General features: G+C 43.1%; 2 protein-coding genes across 3 annotated transcripts in view; both read left to right on the top strand.

The window, feature by feature from the left end:
* The first annotated feature begins 4,290 nt into the window (after window positions 1–4,290).
* LOC135503727 (phenylethanolamine N-methyltransferase) lies at window positions 4,291–7,725 on the top strand. The gene is given in 4 exon segments (XM_064921869.1): window positions 4,291–4,851; window positions 6,669–6,879; window positions 7,267–7,343; window positions 7,346–7,725. Coding segments are annotated over 4 exon segments (852 nt in total). The 5' UTR covers window positions 4,291–4,649; the 3' UTR covers window positions 7,708–7,725.
* A 3,505-nt stretch (window positions 7,726–11,230) lies between these two features.
* LOC135504838 (integrin beta-3-like) overlaps window positions 11,231–15,291 on the top strand; it is a 43,357-nt gene continuing 39,296 nt past the window's right edge. The window contains exon 1 of one of the 2 annotated variants that reach the window (XM_064923730.1): window positions 11,231–11,397. In XM_064923730.1, the coding sequence (XP_064779802.1) occupies window positions 11,316–11,397 (82 nt within the window). In that variant the 5' untranslated portion in view covers window positions 11,231–11,315. Of the gene's footprint in view, window positions 11,398–13,446; window positions 13,480–15,291 lie in introns of those variants that run through there. The other variant, XM_064923732.1, reaches the window with a different exon arrangement.

A 15,291-nucleotide genomic window follows, 5' to 3' on the forward strand; every position in this document is an offset into this window, starting at 1 on the left:
GCTGTTTGGCTGAGTCAGAACCACTGCTTGGGCCTTGAAACACTCGTTTGAATTCCTCAGCAAAGGCAGAGTAGCTGGCACAGCAGGAACTATGGGCATCCCACACAGCAGTAGCCCAGGCCAGGGCTTTTTCCGACAGCAGGGTGATGATATAAGCGATCTTAGACCGGTCGGTGGGAAACGACGAGGGTTGTAGCTCAAAGGAGAGAGAACATTGGGTGAGAAACCCTTTACAAGCACTTGGATCACCTGAGAACCGTTGGGGAGGTGGAAGACGAGGTTCAGCCAGGGGGTTAACTGCCATGGGTACGTGAATCTGAGGTACTGGGACGGGAACTGTTGCCGGGGTAAGACGATCAGATATTTGCTTAATGGAAGTCAGCATCTCCGACAGAAGATGACAATGTCTAGCCATTAAGGCCTCTTGCTGAACCAGGGCGGCTTCGTGGCGTTGGACAGTCTCCTGGTGGTGGGACAGCATGGCAAAAAGGTCCTGGGAACTGGCTGCCTCTGGGTTCATTTTTGGCTCTGTGTTTCTGTCAGGACCCGGTTGCGAACCTGGGTCTCCGGAGTGAGAAACAGTCACTTAACCAACTGAGCCACGAATAGTCAGCAGAACCCAGAAGATGAGGCAGACACAGCAGTACTTAAGACGGTGTATTTAATAAAGTAAAAAGGAGAAGTCCTTAAATACAAAAATGGCAAATCCAAAAGGTGGTAGGAATAGCACAAAAAAGCCTCAAGAGATACTCAAAAACAAAAACAGAATTCCACAAGAGCATCCACCGGAATTGACAAGAATACACAGAACACTAGGGCTGGGTGCTAACATACAAACACAGAGCACAGAACTGAGGGAAACTAAGGGTTTAAATACAATCAGGGGAAAACGAGGCACAGGTGCAAATAATAATGGGGAACAAGGGAAAAAACATAAGGTCAAAAAGCACAATGGGGGCATCTAGTGACCAAAACCCGGAACAACCCTGGCCAAATCCTGACAAGCTCCCCATGTACTCACCTAAGATTGTACTTTTTCTATAGCACATATCACATGACAGTGTACAAAACCAAAACTACATAATTTTTTGTCATATACAAATTTGCCAATGGTATACAAACTCTGTAAATGGTATAATTACTTGATAGAACTGCAATACAGAACTCAGATACACTGCAAATCTACAGTGCTGTGAAAAAGTTTTTGCCACTTTTTCAAATTTTCCCTGTTTTTGCATATTTTTGATACTGAATATTGTCAGATCTTCAACCAAAACCTAATATTAGACAAAGGGAACATGAGTGATGCTTTGCTGACTCCGCTCTGAATTCTGCTCTGTATCATAGAATTCTACAGGAGAATGTCAGGCAACCCGTCTGTGAGCTGAAGCTGAAGCACAGCTGGGTCATGCAGCAAGACAATGATCCAAAACAAACAATCAAGTATACATGAAAAAGTTTAAAAAGCAACAAATTTGAAGTTTTGGAATGGCCTTGTCAAAGTCCAGACCTCAATTTATTTTTCATATATTTCTGTTTCACCTTTATTTAACTAGGCAAGTCCCAATTGAGATGTTATGGACAGACTTGAAACAAGCAGTTCATGATTGAAAACCCACACCTGTTGCTTATTAAAGCAGTTCTGCATGCAAGAGTGGGCCAAAATTCCTCCACAGCGATGTGAGATTCATCAACAACTACAGAAAGCATTAAACCAGCTACCCTGGTATATGCACACATAGTGCCGTGTTGGTATTTATTCTCCTATAATATCCTTAAATATTCTATATGTGCGTATTTTTATGGTATTTGTGTGAAGATAGGTCCCGCCCTACCATTCCCATTGTTTCACTAGCAGCGATGCTAATGCTGGCTGTGGGGTAAGTAAATAAAGAAAACAAAGACATATTTTTGGTCATTGTCTCTCAGGATCAACAGATGAATTACTTTTTGTCAGTAAAATTATGTATATTTCAAAATTAGATGTACAGTGGGGCAAAAAAGTATTTAGTCAGCCAGCAATTGTGCAAGTTCTCCCACTCAAAAAGATGAGAGAGGCCTGTAAATATTCATCATAGGTCAAATTCAACTATGCCAGAAAAAATGAGAAAAGAAATCCAGAAAATCACATTGTAGGATTTTTTATGAATTTATTTGCAAATTATGGTGGAAATAAGTATTTGGTCAATAACAAAAGTTTATCTCAATACTTTGTTATATACCTTTTGTTGGCAATGACAGAGGTCAAACGTTTTCAAGGTTTTCACACACTGTTGCTGGTATTTTGGCCCATTCCTCCATGCAGATCTCCTCTAGAGCAGTGATGTTTTGGGGCTGTTGCTGGGCAACACAGACTTTCAACTCCCTCCAAAGATTTTCTATGGGGTTGAGATCTGGAGACTGGCTAAGCCACTCCAGGATCTTGAAATGCTTCATACGAAGCCACTCCTTCGTTGCCCGGGCGGTGTGTTTGGGATCATTGTCATGCTGAAAGACCCAGCCACGTTTCATCTTCAATGCCCTTGCTGATGGAATGAAGTTTTCACTCAAAATCTCACGATACATGCCCCATTCATTCTTTCCTTTACACGGATCAGTCGTCTTGGTCCCTTTGCAGAAAACAGCCCCAAAGCATGATGTTTCCACCCCCATGCTTCACAGTAGGTATGGTGTTCTTTGGATGCAACTCAGCATTCTTTGTCCTCCAAACACAACGAGTTGAGTTTTTACCAAAAAGTTATATTTTGGTTTCATCTGACCATATGACATTCTCCCAATCTTCTTCTGGATCATCCAAATGCTCTCTAACAAACTTCAGACGGGCCTAGACATGTACTGGCTTAAGCAGGGGGACATGTCTGGCACTGCAGGATTTGAGTCCCTGGCGGTGTAATGTGTTACTGATGGTAGGCTTTGTTACTTTGGTCCCAGCTCTCTGCAGGTCATTCACTAGGTCCCCCCGTGTGGTTCAGGGTTTTTGCTCACCGTTCTTGTGATCATTTTGACCCCACGGGGTGAGATCTTGCGTGGAGCCCCAGATCGAGGGAGAATATCAGTGGTCTTGTATGTCTTCCATTTCCTAATAATTGCTCCCACAGTTGATTTCTTCAAACCAAGCTGCTTACCTATTGCAGATTCAGTCTTCCCAGCATGGTGCAGGTCTACAATTTTGTTTCTAGTGTCTTTTGACAGTTCTTTGGTCTTGGCCATAGTGGAGTTTGGAGTGTGACTGTTTGAGGTTGTGGACAGGTGTCTTTTATACTGATAACAAGTTCAAACATGTGCCATTAATACAGGTCTTAAAGAAGAAGTTACAGGTCTGTGAGATCCAGAAATCTTGCTTGTTTGTAGGTGACCAAACACTTATTTTCCACCATAATTTGCAAATAAATTCATTAAAAATCCTACCATGTGATTTTCTGGATTTTTTTTATTTATTTTTGTTGGTAATGGTTGAAGTGTACCTATGATGAAAATTACAGGCCTCTCATCTTTTTAAGTGGGAGAACTTGCACAATTGGTGGCTGACTAAATACTTTTTTGCCCCACTGTACATCCCCTTTATATGGCAGTCGTTTTTAATACATAAATATGAAATATTGAAAATGTACTTCAAAATTCTCAAAACTAAGTGATACTACAACAAATTATGGTAAATTATGGTAAATCTCCTTTTTAGTACTAATGTGGACTGTACTTTGAAAAAAGCTGCACATTATTTAAGGGAAACGTTTATAACTTTGTTTTATGGAATATGCAAATTAACTGATAAAATAACAGTCTTTTGGGGTATTTGTTTTTATTTCAGATTACATTAATTACATGAATATTTATGTTTTGATAAGAATTAAGTTCATATTTTGCTATGATCGTTGCTTTTCCTAATAGTTTCTTCTTGGTGTCAAAATGACTCCCGTTGGTAATCCATATATGTAAAATATGTTGGTAGGATGAGGGTTAAATGGACACAACATTTCTCTAGATATTTTTCATTGGAGTTGTAGAAGTCTTAAGTGACATTTCTTACCTCATCCATACAACAATCCTTGCCTTCCACTTCAATATCTCTCCAAACAGCCCAACTTTCCTCACGGTCTCCCCCTGTACAGCAAAACAAAATGGCCATCTGACTGATAATTCACAGTGATTAAACCTCTATGTTTGTTTTTTTGCCTGAGAGCTCTTTTTTACGATGGGGGAGATAAGAGAGTCTATAAGAGCAGGGATTGCAGGCCTTGAAGTGCTTGTGTGGGCAGCCATTAGTGGATTTCCTTGGGGAGAAAGCCCTCTGTATGATGGTATCAGTACCCCGTGCTAGGAGAAGTGCAATAGTGGATGGCCCAAAGGTATCAGGTGGTCACACCGTCCGAGAAAGAGGCAGAGGGGATCGCTATCTCGTCTGATAAGAAAGAGAGAGAGAGAGAGAGACTACCCCAAAGCATAGGAACACAGACAGACATAGACAAAGCACACGCACAGACTGACCACACACACACAACACAACACACACAGGTATTAATACTGGGGGAGAGAGAGACCGTTTTCCACCCACCCACCTTCCCTGACCCACTGATAGAAAGGCAGAAAAGGGAGAACAGGAAAGGAGTGGCACGAGTGGGAAAGAGGGGTTCTGATAGAGAGAAAAAGGCATGGACAGGGAGGCAAAAAATGAAAAAGAAGAGAACGATAGAGAGAGAGAGAAGGGGGTGGCGGCGATGGTAGCTTGTTACCAAGGCTTTGATCCAGCAGCCTATCTACAGTATAACTACATGCCACCGCGGGCGGACTTTGACCGGCAAGACAGCATCGTACCCTGGAAACTAGGATGTCTGCACAGAGCTTTTACCGAGGGTGAGTGAGAGTGTGTGTGTCTAACGGGATCAGTGTGCTGATAACAGCTTTTTTATTTGAGTTTATTTCACCTTTATTTAACCAGGTGTCCAGGTTTAGAACAAGTTCTCATTTGCAAATGCGACCTGGGAAAGATAAGCAAAGCAGTTTGACACATACAACAACATAGAGTTACACATGGAGTAAAGAAACATACGGTCAATAATACAGTAGAAAAAGTCTATATACAGCGTGTGCAAATGAGGTAGGATAAGAGAGGTAAGGCAATAAATAGGCCGTGGTGGCGAAGTAATTACAATCTAGCAATTAAACAATGGAATGGTAGATATGCAGAAGATGAACGTGCAAGTAGGGATACTGAGGTGCAAAGGAGCAAGATAAATAAATAAATACAGTATGGGGATGAGGTAGTTGGATGGGCTATTTACAGATGGGCTATGTACAGGTGCAGTGATCTGTGAGCTGCATTGACAGCTGGTGCTTAAAGCTAGTGAGGGAGATATGAGTCTCCAGCTTCAGTGATTTTTGCAGTTCTTTCCCGTCATTGGCAGCAGAGAACTGGAAGGAAAGGCGGCCAAAGTAAGAATTGGCTTTGGGGGTGACCAGTGAGATATACCTGCTGGAGCGCGTGCTACGGGTGGGTGCTGCTATGGTGACCAGTGAGCTGAGATAAGGCGGGGCTTTGCCTAGCAGAGACTTGTAGATGACCTGGAGCAAGTGGGGAATCTTAGCTTACTCTACTGTCTGACTGCCCCATACTGGGCTCGAATCAGTGATTCTCTTCTTCACAAACACACGTGACCGCCCTCCTTGTCAACGTTCCAAAGGCTTGAGCCACAGAAAAATAATCGATAGCTCGATCCGCGACATTTCAAGCTTGATGTGGTACGTTCTTAACTCCGTTACACTCACCCCTTCTTAACTCGCCACACGGTGAGCTACTCCAGCCGTTGAGTTGAGCCCAACTGCCAAGCCATGCCACGGTACCACTGTCTGTACCAGGGGTCAGTCAGCATGTTGCTAACAGCTTCCTACATGTTCCAACTGCCCCATACTGGGCTCAAACCAGTGAGCCTCTGCTTCACAAACACACGTGACCGCTCTCCTTGACAACGTTGCAACGGTTTGAGCTGTCGGAAAAATTATCTAATTCAATAGCTCCTCGACATTTTAAGCTTACACGTGCTTGTTTGCATCATTGTGTGTGTGGAAGAAAACTGTTTCAGTCAGTTTTATTCCATTTGGTGCCGATACAATTTGAGGTGTTAAACTCAACTCCTGTGTGTGTGTGTGTGTGTGTGTGTGTGTGTGTGTGTGTGTGTGTGTGTGTGTGTGTGTGTGTGTGTGTGTGTGTGTGTGTGTGTGTGTGTGTGTGTGTGTGTGTGTGTGTGTGTGTGTGTGTGTGTGTGTGTGTGTGTGTGTGTGTGCGCTTGTGCTTGCGTTTGCGTTTGTGTGCATCAGTCTGTCTGTCTATGAGCAACTGTATGAATAACATTTTTCAGGGTGGGTGTGATTTTGAAATATGTACAATATCTGTGTTTTTGTGTATGTACAGTAAATTTGTAAATGGGAAGGGTGAGTATGTTTAATGTTGTATCACTTCTCTCTCTACTCCTCTGTCTGTCGACTCCTTCGGTCATCTCCCTCTCTCTCCCACCCTCTTATCTCTACCCTCCTCTATCCCCTTCCCTGCCTCTCCCTCTCTTTCTATCTCCCCCTCCTCTACCTCCCTTTCTCCCCCTCCTTCTCTCTACCCCCTTCCCCCAATCCTCAATCTCTTTTCCTCTTCCCCCTCACTTCCCCGCCCTCTCTGTCAGGTGACGTGGGAGGTGACGTGTTGGTGGACGTGGGTTCAGGGCCCACTCTATACCAGGTGTTGAGCGGCTGTGAGGTGTTCGACACTGTGTTTCTCACAGACTTCCTGGAGGTGAACAGGCAGGAGCTGAGGCGTTGGCTGCAGGGTGAGGGCTACAGCAGCCTGGACTGGACCCCCTACCTGCAGCATGTCTGCAAGCTGGAGGGCCGACGGTGGGTGCTGATGTTAATGTTAGACCAGGGTCGTACTCATTAGTGTGTACTGTCGCAAAAAACGTTTCATATTGGACAAGTTAAACAGGTTGAACAGGTTGTCCCTTCCTGTTTCAGTCACTTTTCTTCCATTTGGTGCCTAAATTAATATGATTTGAGGAGTTAAACTCAACTCCTTGAGGGGCGCATCCACAGAGTCTGCTGCTTTTCACTCTTGCCTATAAACTCTCTAACAGATTTAGACCTGGGGAGCCAGGTGCGGGGACTGACTTCCTAGCATATATTGATTGGTCAAGTAAGTGCTGGCCTTTGAGGTCAGACATTAAATGATGTATGTTTATTGTTTTTAATTGTTTGTATTGTTTGTTGTTTTATTGTCCTGATCAGCCCTTCAGCGTGGACCGAGAAAGCCGCGCGCCTGCGTTCTGTTGTCTCCGACATTCTCCCCATCGACGTGCATCTCCCCGCCCCCTGCACCCTGACTCCCAGCTCCCCACTGCCGGCGCCGACTGCCTGGTGTCCTGCTTCTGCCTGGAAAGCGTCAGTCCTGACCTGGCCTCCTTCACCCGGGCCCTGGGCCACATCAGGGGCCTTCTCCGGCCCGGGGGCCACCTGCTCCTCATCGGGGCCCTGGGTGAGAGCTACTACATGGGGGGGCCCGGTGTGCGCATCCCTGTGGTGCCCCTGGATGAGGCCCAGGTGTGTGCCAGCGTGAGGGCCAGTGGGTACACGTTGGTGAGGCTGGAGGTGTACACTCTGCCCCAGGGCATGATGGTGGGGGTGGACGACGTGACGGGCGTGTTCTTTGTGAAGGCCAGGAAGCCATAGAGGAGAAGGAGGAGGAAAGGAGAGGAGGAAAGGAGAGGAGGAGGAAGGTGGGTGAAGGTGGGAGGGGAGGGAGAGTAGTGGAAGTAGGAGGAGGAGGAGGATGTGAGAGGTTGGAAGAGACTAGGATGAGTAGAAGTCTAAAAGAGATGAGGTCAGACAGTAAACAATAGATGATGAGGAAGATACGGAGTTCAAAAAGAGAGGAAGAGGTAGAGGATGTTGGAATATTGAGCAGGCAAACTGTATTTAAAAAGAGGAGGAGAGAGGGGAAAGATTGGAACAGAACAGTGAGGAAGTAAACAATAATATGAGATTAAAAACATAAAGAAAATAGTATTTTTAATGCGAGAAGTGAAAGGGAGAAAGTGTAGGAGAGGATGATTGCTAACAATTTCCACAATAGAAATCCAAATAACATTTATGGCCCTTCACTGACATTTGACTTAAAGAATAAAAGGTCTACTTCTGCCCCCTACTGTTGAAATGAACTCACTGACGCGTCATGATCTTCGTCTTGATCCCACTGGTTGCATTTACATAGGCAGTCAAAGGCAATTACTTCATAGAGCCTGAATTGGACTAGCTTGGTGGAAGACCCAAGTATGTTTTCATACTTGAACTTCGACCCAAACGTCATGTAAATCTAACAGTGAAGTTATTTTCTATCAGGATTATGATTAGCGTTTTAGGGTTAGTCAGCGATTGGCCATGTTGTTAGCTGTTAAAAAAAATGTGTTAGTTTGTCACAGAAAGGACTAAATAGGCTTTTAGTCTCAATTGAGTTAATTTTTTAATTTTTTACATCAAAGTTCCATGCTCTCAAAACCATGAACCAATCCTTTTGTATGTTTAAAATATATTTTTATTGTTGTCTCTTATTGTGTTATGTGTTCTTTTCTCTGGCTACTTTTGGCTTGTTGGTCAATGTTAACTTGGCTTGTGGCTTCACTGACTTTGCCTGAAGTGAAATAAAAACGTTGAACTGTTACCTGTTTCTGACTGTCCCATTTCATTCCAGTCTGTTCTCATCTACTACAAAGAACTTGTATATTCCACTTAATTTATACTCCAGAGCAGTGGTTCCAAAACTGTGGGTTCGGGGCCACACGTGGGTAGCAGCAGAGGTCCAGGTAGATACAGGGGATGAAATGTGTTGTGGGTTGTGACAAAAAAATGTGCTCAAAACACTCAAATCTACATTCAGTTGGATGTTTTGAATTAGAGGGTTCATTATTTGTATGATTTTTTTGGTCTTAGTTTGTGTTTTCACCGCTCAACCCTTTACGGTGGGTCACGACTACATAGAGACCTAAATTGGTTGGGTCACGAAGCAAAACAGTTTAGGAAACCCTGCACTAGAGAGCGCTATATGTTGGGTCATGGGTCACTGGTCACAAGTGACAAGGAAGTGAAAATGCACAGGTATGGAGAGCATAAGTAATTAAAGGAATGCTACACAATAACATTGAATTTCCTTTACCTTCCGGAACAACACTGACTGAAACATTTAGAAAGAGTTGTTGGGATTCCTTATTTTATTGGAGAACTACAGGTGTTTCTGTAGATTTGAGGAACTGCTGAATACTGTTGGCTGAGACGTTTCTGGATACAATACTGCCTCCTAGTGGTACTGCCTCTTATTGGAGCTGTCGCCGGTTCCAAGGCAGAGGTCATCTTTTGAACAACAGGTGGTCTAGCGGTCGGTCTGACATTGGTCTATAGCAGTCGCCGCCGATGCCCACACATCTATGTCTGTTTTGGCATGCTCTCGAATCCCAGCCCCACCGCTCATCCACTCTGTCCAGCTCCTCCTGCCTGTCTGTCTGTCCTGCCTGTCTGCTCAATCAAAAAGAGTGGTAATTTCCAGACAGACCCAGGTGCCTTGGTGCATCACACCACGGATCGCTTCACGGAGCCAGCCAGTACAGTGCCTTTGAGCACTAATTTACCTCTCCGTCCTTCATTGTCTCATCCTCCTCTTTCACACTCTTCTCGACTTGGACCCTGTCCTTGCTCACGTGTCTCCTGGCTGCTGTCTGCTTCGGCTTACTTGCTATGCTGCCCTCTTCCCCTCTGTTTTCCATCACCTCTTTCTTCCTCTCTTCCTCCTCTTCGTTATCTCTTATCATCTCCCATAGGTCAGAATCCACCTTCATCAGGCAGTTATCCTGGTTGAACTTCTTCACCTTGACCTTGAACTGCTCCTTTGCTTTCCTCTCCTCCAAAGCCTGAGCATCCATCTTGGCCCCACCTTTGATCAGGTTTAATTCCTGGGTGACACAGATATTCCATCACCTGCTCAACCTCCAAGTTGAAGACAACCCATACCATCTTATCAGGGCATGGCGATAGATCCTGTACAGTTAGGGTCTGAGTCTTGAACTGGACGTGTTTCTTCACAACCTGCCTTCTGTACTTTGAAGCAGGACGAGGGCTTACCTCTGGTCTGACAATCCGTAATGGCTTCTTCTTGGCATCATTGTTTGACACAGTGACTCTGGCTCTAATGGGAGGCAGTGGCATCTTGGTGACCATATTGGCTCCATGGACTGCCTTCAATGGCTTGGCACTATTGAGGTAGATGTCTTTCACCACGCAGGTTTGATCCCTGTTGGTCCGGATGGGTTGCAGTGGCTTCTAGATGGGAGGAACAGTAGCCTTCCCTGACTGCTGAGATGTTGGAGCTACATGCAGTCCTTGACTCTTCCCATTGCAGATGTACCTCTTCTTCTGCAGTACTGGGATTCTGGAGGGAGGATGGGGCCTATTTTCCTCAGTCTCAACCTTTTCCACAGGCTCCAAACTGGATGGGCCATATCATAAAGTAGCTTCTTAATCAACACCTTATCATACTGACTCAAAGTGACCATGTCAGCAGAATTAACTGATGACTGTGTTCACTATGGGATATTGTTCTGACTGTAAACTTTTTAAACTAGGTAGCGCTCTGATATACTAGGATGATTTGTAGCAACACTGTCGGTAATAACTTTACAATATTAGTTGACTTGAGTAAACCGAAGAAAATTCACATTTTAGAGTCATACAGTCAGTGACTCACACCATCTACAACTTCAAAGCCAACCATTTAAAACCTAGCTAACTTAGTACCACGTTACTCTATATGTTTCATACATGTATTGTAATCGTATTTAAACAACTTGATTTAATATAACAAGACATAATAATAGCTATTTTAGCTATGATATAGTCCTAATACAAATATTCAACATATTCAATACAAAACCTTTTTTTAAAGCTTAAACATGAAAACATAGTGTTCTAAAACGTGCTTAAACAACTGTATATTGAGTGATAGGCCTACATTCGGATTAATATTATTTTAGGATAAGAAAGGGACATGAAACGCTTGTGATTATTATTTTTTGCTCTAAAGACCCCCTCCCCCTTATAAACGCCACACCTCGTTGTAAGCTATGACTTTCCGTACAGAGGAAAACAGTGCTTTTGAGTTTACTCTATTTGGAGTTGTGTCAGATCGCAGACTGAGCGAAGGCGGAAGGGAGGGGGGGGTATTTAAACTAGTCACAAAGAAATGTCTTGCCAAACGTCTGCGCCGTGCGTCCTGACAAAGTCCCCACGCCAAGATGGGTAGGCCTACTCGCATAACGCAAAGGATTACACTTTGGATAGGTTATTTCGTTTTATTTGCAGTTACTGATGTTTTGGGTAAGTTTGAACTATATAATGTAAATGTGCTACTTCTAGCGGTGTGCGGTTGCTGCGTCTTGAACATCGGTGTAATAATTCATCATTGTTGAGAGAGGGCGCAAAGCGCAGTTCAGACAGGGAAATAGACTACAGCTAGAAATACAAGTTAGACACTGTAGTTTCTTCAATGGTCGCATGAAATGGTAATATCGCTACAAATAAGGACATTTAATACATGCAGTATCATCAGTTTGGCTTTTATTATAGAAAATCATTGTCGTTTTTATTAAACTAAATTAATCATAACTGGATAAAAAATGTTAACTCCAAACTCGTTTTGTTGTAACTTCTCTAAATCTGTCCACGTAGCTCTCCGTGCTCTCCCCAGACTGTTTGAGACTGGCCTCCAGTTTCCATCTTTCCCCTTATGACTCCTTACCACCTGATGAGATGACAAAGGGGAATTATAGGTTTAGCATTCTGCTAGTAAGAGGACCATGTTAATTGTGTTTGTGTGTGTGTGTGTGTGTGTGTGTGTGTGTACATGCGAGCGCGTGTGCAGGTGTGTCCCATTACTTGAGGTTCAATAAGCATGTCAAAAGTGATTCGTTTGATTGACAAGAATAATCACTATTTATTAAAAAGGTGACTTAAGTCATAAACACACATGTACACACCAAATTACTGTAGGCTATCTACACCCTTACAAAAAAAAGTCTTACAGGAACCCTGCATGAAGAATCCTACAGGATTCATGAGGGATGTTTATTCTGCAGGATGCCTGTAGGATTTTTGGGACCAGTTTCCTGTAGAAATCATGCAGGAAGTCCTTCAAGTAAACAATCCTGCAAGAATCCTGCAGGTAGTCATTTTCCTGAAGGACAACCAGCAGGAATTGTCCTACAGCAAAATGGCCCCAAAATCCTTTTGATATCCTGTAGATAAGATTCCTGAAGGTAATTCTAAAATATTTTCAGGGCCATTTTCCTGTAGGACAGACAACCTGTGGGATCTCTTCCTCATCCTTTAAAATAATGGACATAAAGCATAAGATATCTGATTGCATAGGAATTGTATTATTCAATGCAGCAACAGCGGGCGTGTTTGATTGTCCGTTTCACCAGCACTGCGTTAAACATGATTCCTAGAAGAAAGAAAATGAGATTCTGAATAAATATGGCAGAAGCATAGGTAAAAGAGTGAGAATAATGGTGACGTCACATGAACAGCTTATGTGTATTGGTGTAAAGGGAAAGAAATGTCTGCAATGGTAAACTTGGTGATAGTTGGTTTTAATATGGCTGGTACCAACAACATCTGTGAGTACTGCTATGCGTGTGTGTTAGGCTCCATTTTAAAGGGAGAAATGAGAGGCTGAATCTATGTGTGGTGGTACCTTTGCCTGCAGGACTGTCGAGTGCTGCTTTCTGTGGTAGTCAGTCTCACTTGTTTATAGGCTCTGTCTTAACTGGGGAGGGGAGGAGAGAGATGAGAGCGAGAGAGTTCCGAATATAACTGCAGAACTGTGTGTGCGTGTGTGTGTGTGGGTGTGTGTGTGTGTTACATGAAAAACAGCAACAAAATAGTGCAAATTATATACTGTAGTAGTAAAGGAAACGGAATCACCTTTAAATAGACGACTACTGGACTAATGGAGCTGCAAATGAGACAAAGATTCAGAAACAGAAACATTATTTTATTATAGCTGATATAGGCCTAATACAAATATTCAACATACTGAATACAAAAACTATTTTAAAAGCTTAAACATGAAAACATCGTGTTCTAAAATGTGTTTAACAACTGTATATTGACTGGTAGAACTACATTCGGATGAATATTATTTAAGTATAAGACAAGGGCATAATTGCTTGTGCTTTTTTGTTGCTCTAAAGCCCTTTTAAACGCCACACCTCGTTGTACAGTAGGCTATGACTTTCCGGACAGAGGAAAACAGAGTTTACTGTATTTGGAGTTGTGTCAGATCGCAGACTGAGCGAAGGCGGAAGGGGGGCGGGGGGGGGTATTTAAACTAGTCACAAAGAAATGTGTTGCCAAACGTCGGTTATTTCGTTTTATTTGCAGTTACTGATGTTTTGGGTAAATTACTGATGTTTTGGGTAAATTTGAATTATATGATGTAAATGTGCTACTTCTAGCGGTGTGCGGTTGCTGCATCTTGAAATAATTAATAATTGTTGAGAGAGGGCGCAAAGCGCAGTTCAGACAGGGAAATAGACAGCTAGAAATACAAGTTAGACACTGTAGTTTCTTTAATGGTTGCATGAAATGGTAATATCGCTACAAATAAGGACATTTAATACATGCAGTAATATCATTTTGGATTTTATTATAGAAAATTAGTATATTTTTAATTCAACTAAATTCAACATAACTGGATAAATGGATAAAAAATGTTAACTCCAAACTCATTTTGTTGTAATCTGTCAAAATATGTCCACATCGCTCCCCGTGCTCTCCCCAGACTGTTTGAGACTGGCCTCTAGTTTCCATCTTTCCCCTTATGACTCCTTATCACCTGATGAGATGACAAAGGGGAATTATAGGCTTAGCATTCTGCTAGTAAGAGGACCATAAGTCATAAGAGGACCATAAGTCATAAGTAGCTGTACTGTGTGTGTGTGTGTGTGTGTGTGTGTGTGTGTGTGTGTGTGTGTGTGTGTGTGTGTGTGTGTGTGTGTGTGTGTGTGTGTGTGTGTGTGTGTGTGTGTGTGTGTGTGTGTGTGTGTGTGTATACATGCGAGACTGTGTGCAGGTGTGTCCCATTACTTGAGGTTCAATAAGCATGCCAAAAGTTATTTGATTGAACGCCAAGAATAACCACTATTTATTAAAAAGGTCATACACACACCAAATTACTGTAGGCTATCTACACCCTAACAAAGAAGTCTTACAGGAATCCTGCATGTAAAATCCTACAGGAATCCTGCAGGGTATATATTCTGCAGGATTCCTGTACGATTTTCGGGGCCAGTTTCCTGTAGGACAATTCCTGCATGAATGCTGCAGGATCCTGCAAGAATCATGCAGGTAGTCTTTCAAGAAAACTTTTCCTGAAGGACTACCAGAAGGAATTGTCCTAGAGCAAAATGGCCCCAAAATCCTTTTGATATCCTGTAGATATGATTCCTGAAGGTAATTCTAAAATATTTTCAGTACTTTTTCCTGTAGGACAACCTGTGGGATCTCTTCCTCATCCTTTAAAATAATGGACATAAAGCATAAGATATCTGATTGCATAGGAATGTTATTATTCAATGCAGCAACAGCGGGTGTGTTTGATTGTCCATTTCAACATCACTGCATAAAATATGAATAAATATGGTAAAAGCATAGGTAAAAGAATGAGTCAGTCATTGGCTTAATCAATAAGTGCATTGATGACGTCCCCCCCACAGTGACCGTATGTACATACCCCAACCTGAAGCCATGAATTACAGGCAACATCCAGCAGCTTAAGGCTTGGGCTGCTGCTTTCAACGTGCGGGACTCAGGCAAAGCATCAATACAGGACTAAGATCGAATCGTACTAAACAGGTTCTGATGCTCGCTGGATGTGGCAGGGCTTGCAAACCATTACAGACTACAAAGGGAAGCACATCCGAGAGCTGCCCAGTGACAAAAGCCTATCAGACTAGCTAAACTACTTCTATGCTTGCTTCGAGGCAAATAACACTGAAACATGCATGAGAGTACCAGCTGTTCCGGAAGACTGTGATCACGCTCTCTGCAGCCGATGTGAGTAAGACCTTTAAACAGGTCAACATTCACAAGGCCGCAGGGACAGACGGATTACCAGGACGTGTACTGCAAACATGCACTGACCAACTGGCAAGTGTCTTCACTGACATTTTCCACCTTTCCCTGTCCGGGTCTGTAATACCAACATAT

The sequence above is a fragment of the Oncorhynchus masou genome, chromosome 18 (genome assembly GCF_036934945.1).
Source record: "Oncorhynchus masou masou isolate Uvic2021 chromosome 18, UVic_Omas_1.1, whole genome shotgun sequence".
NCBI classification, from domain to species: Eukaryota; Metazoa; Chordata; class Actinopteri; order Salmoniformes; family Salmonidae; genus Oncorhynchus; species Oncorhynchus masou.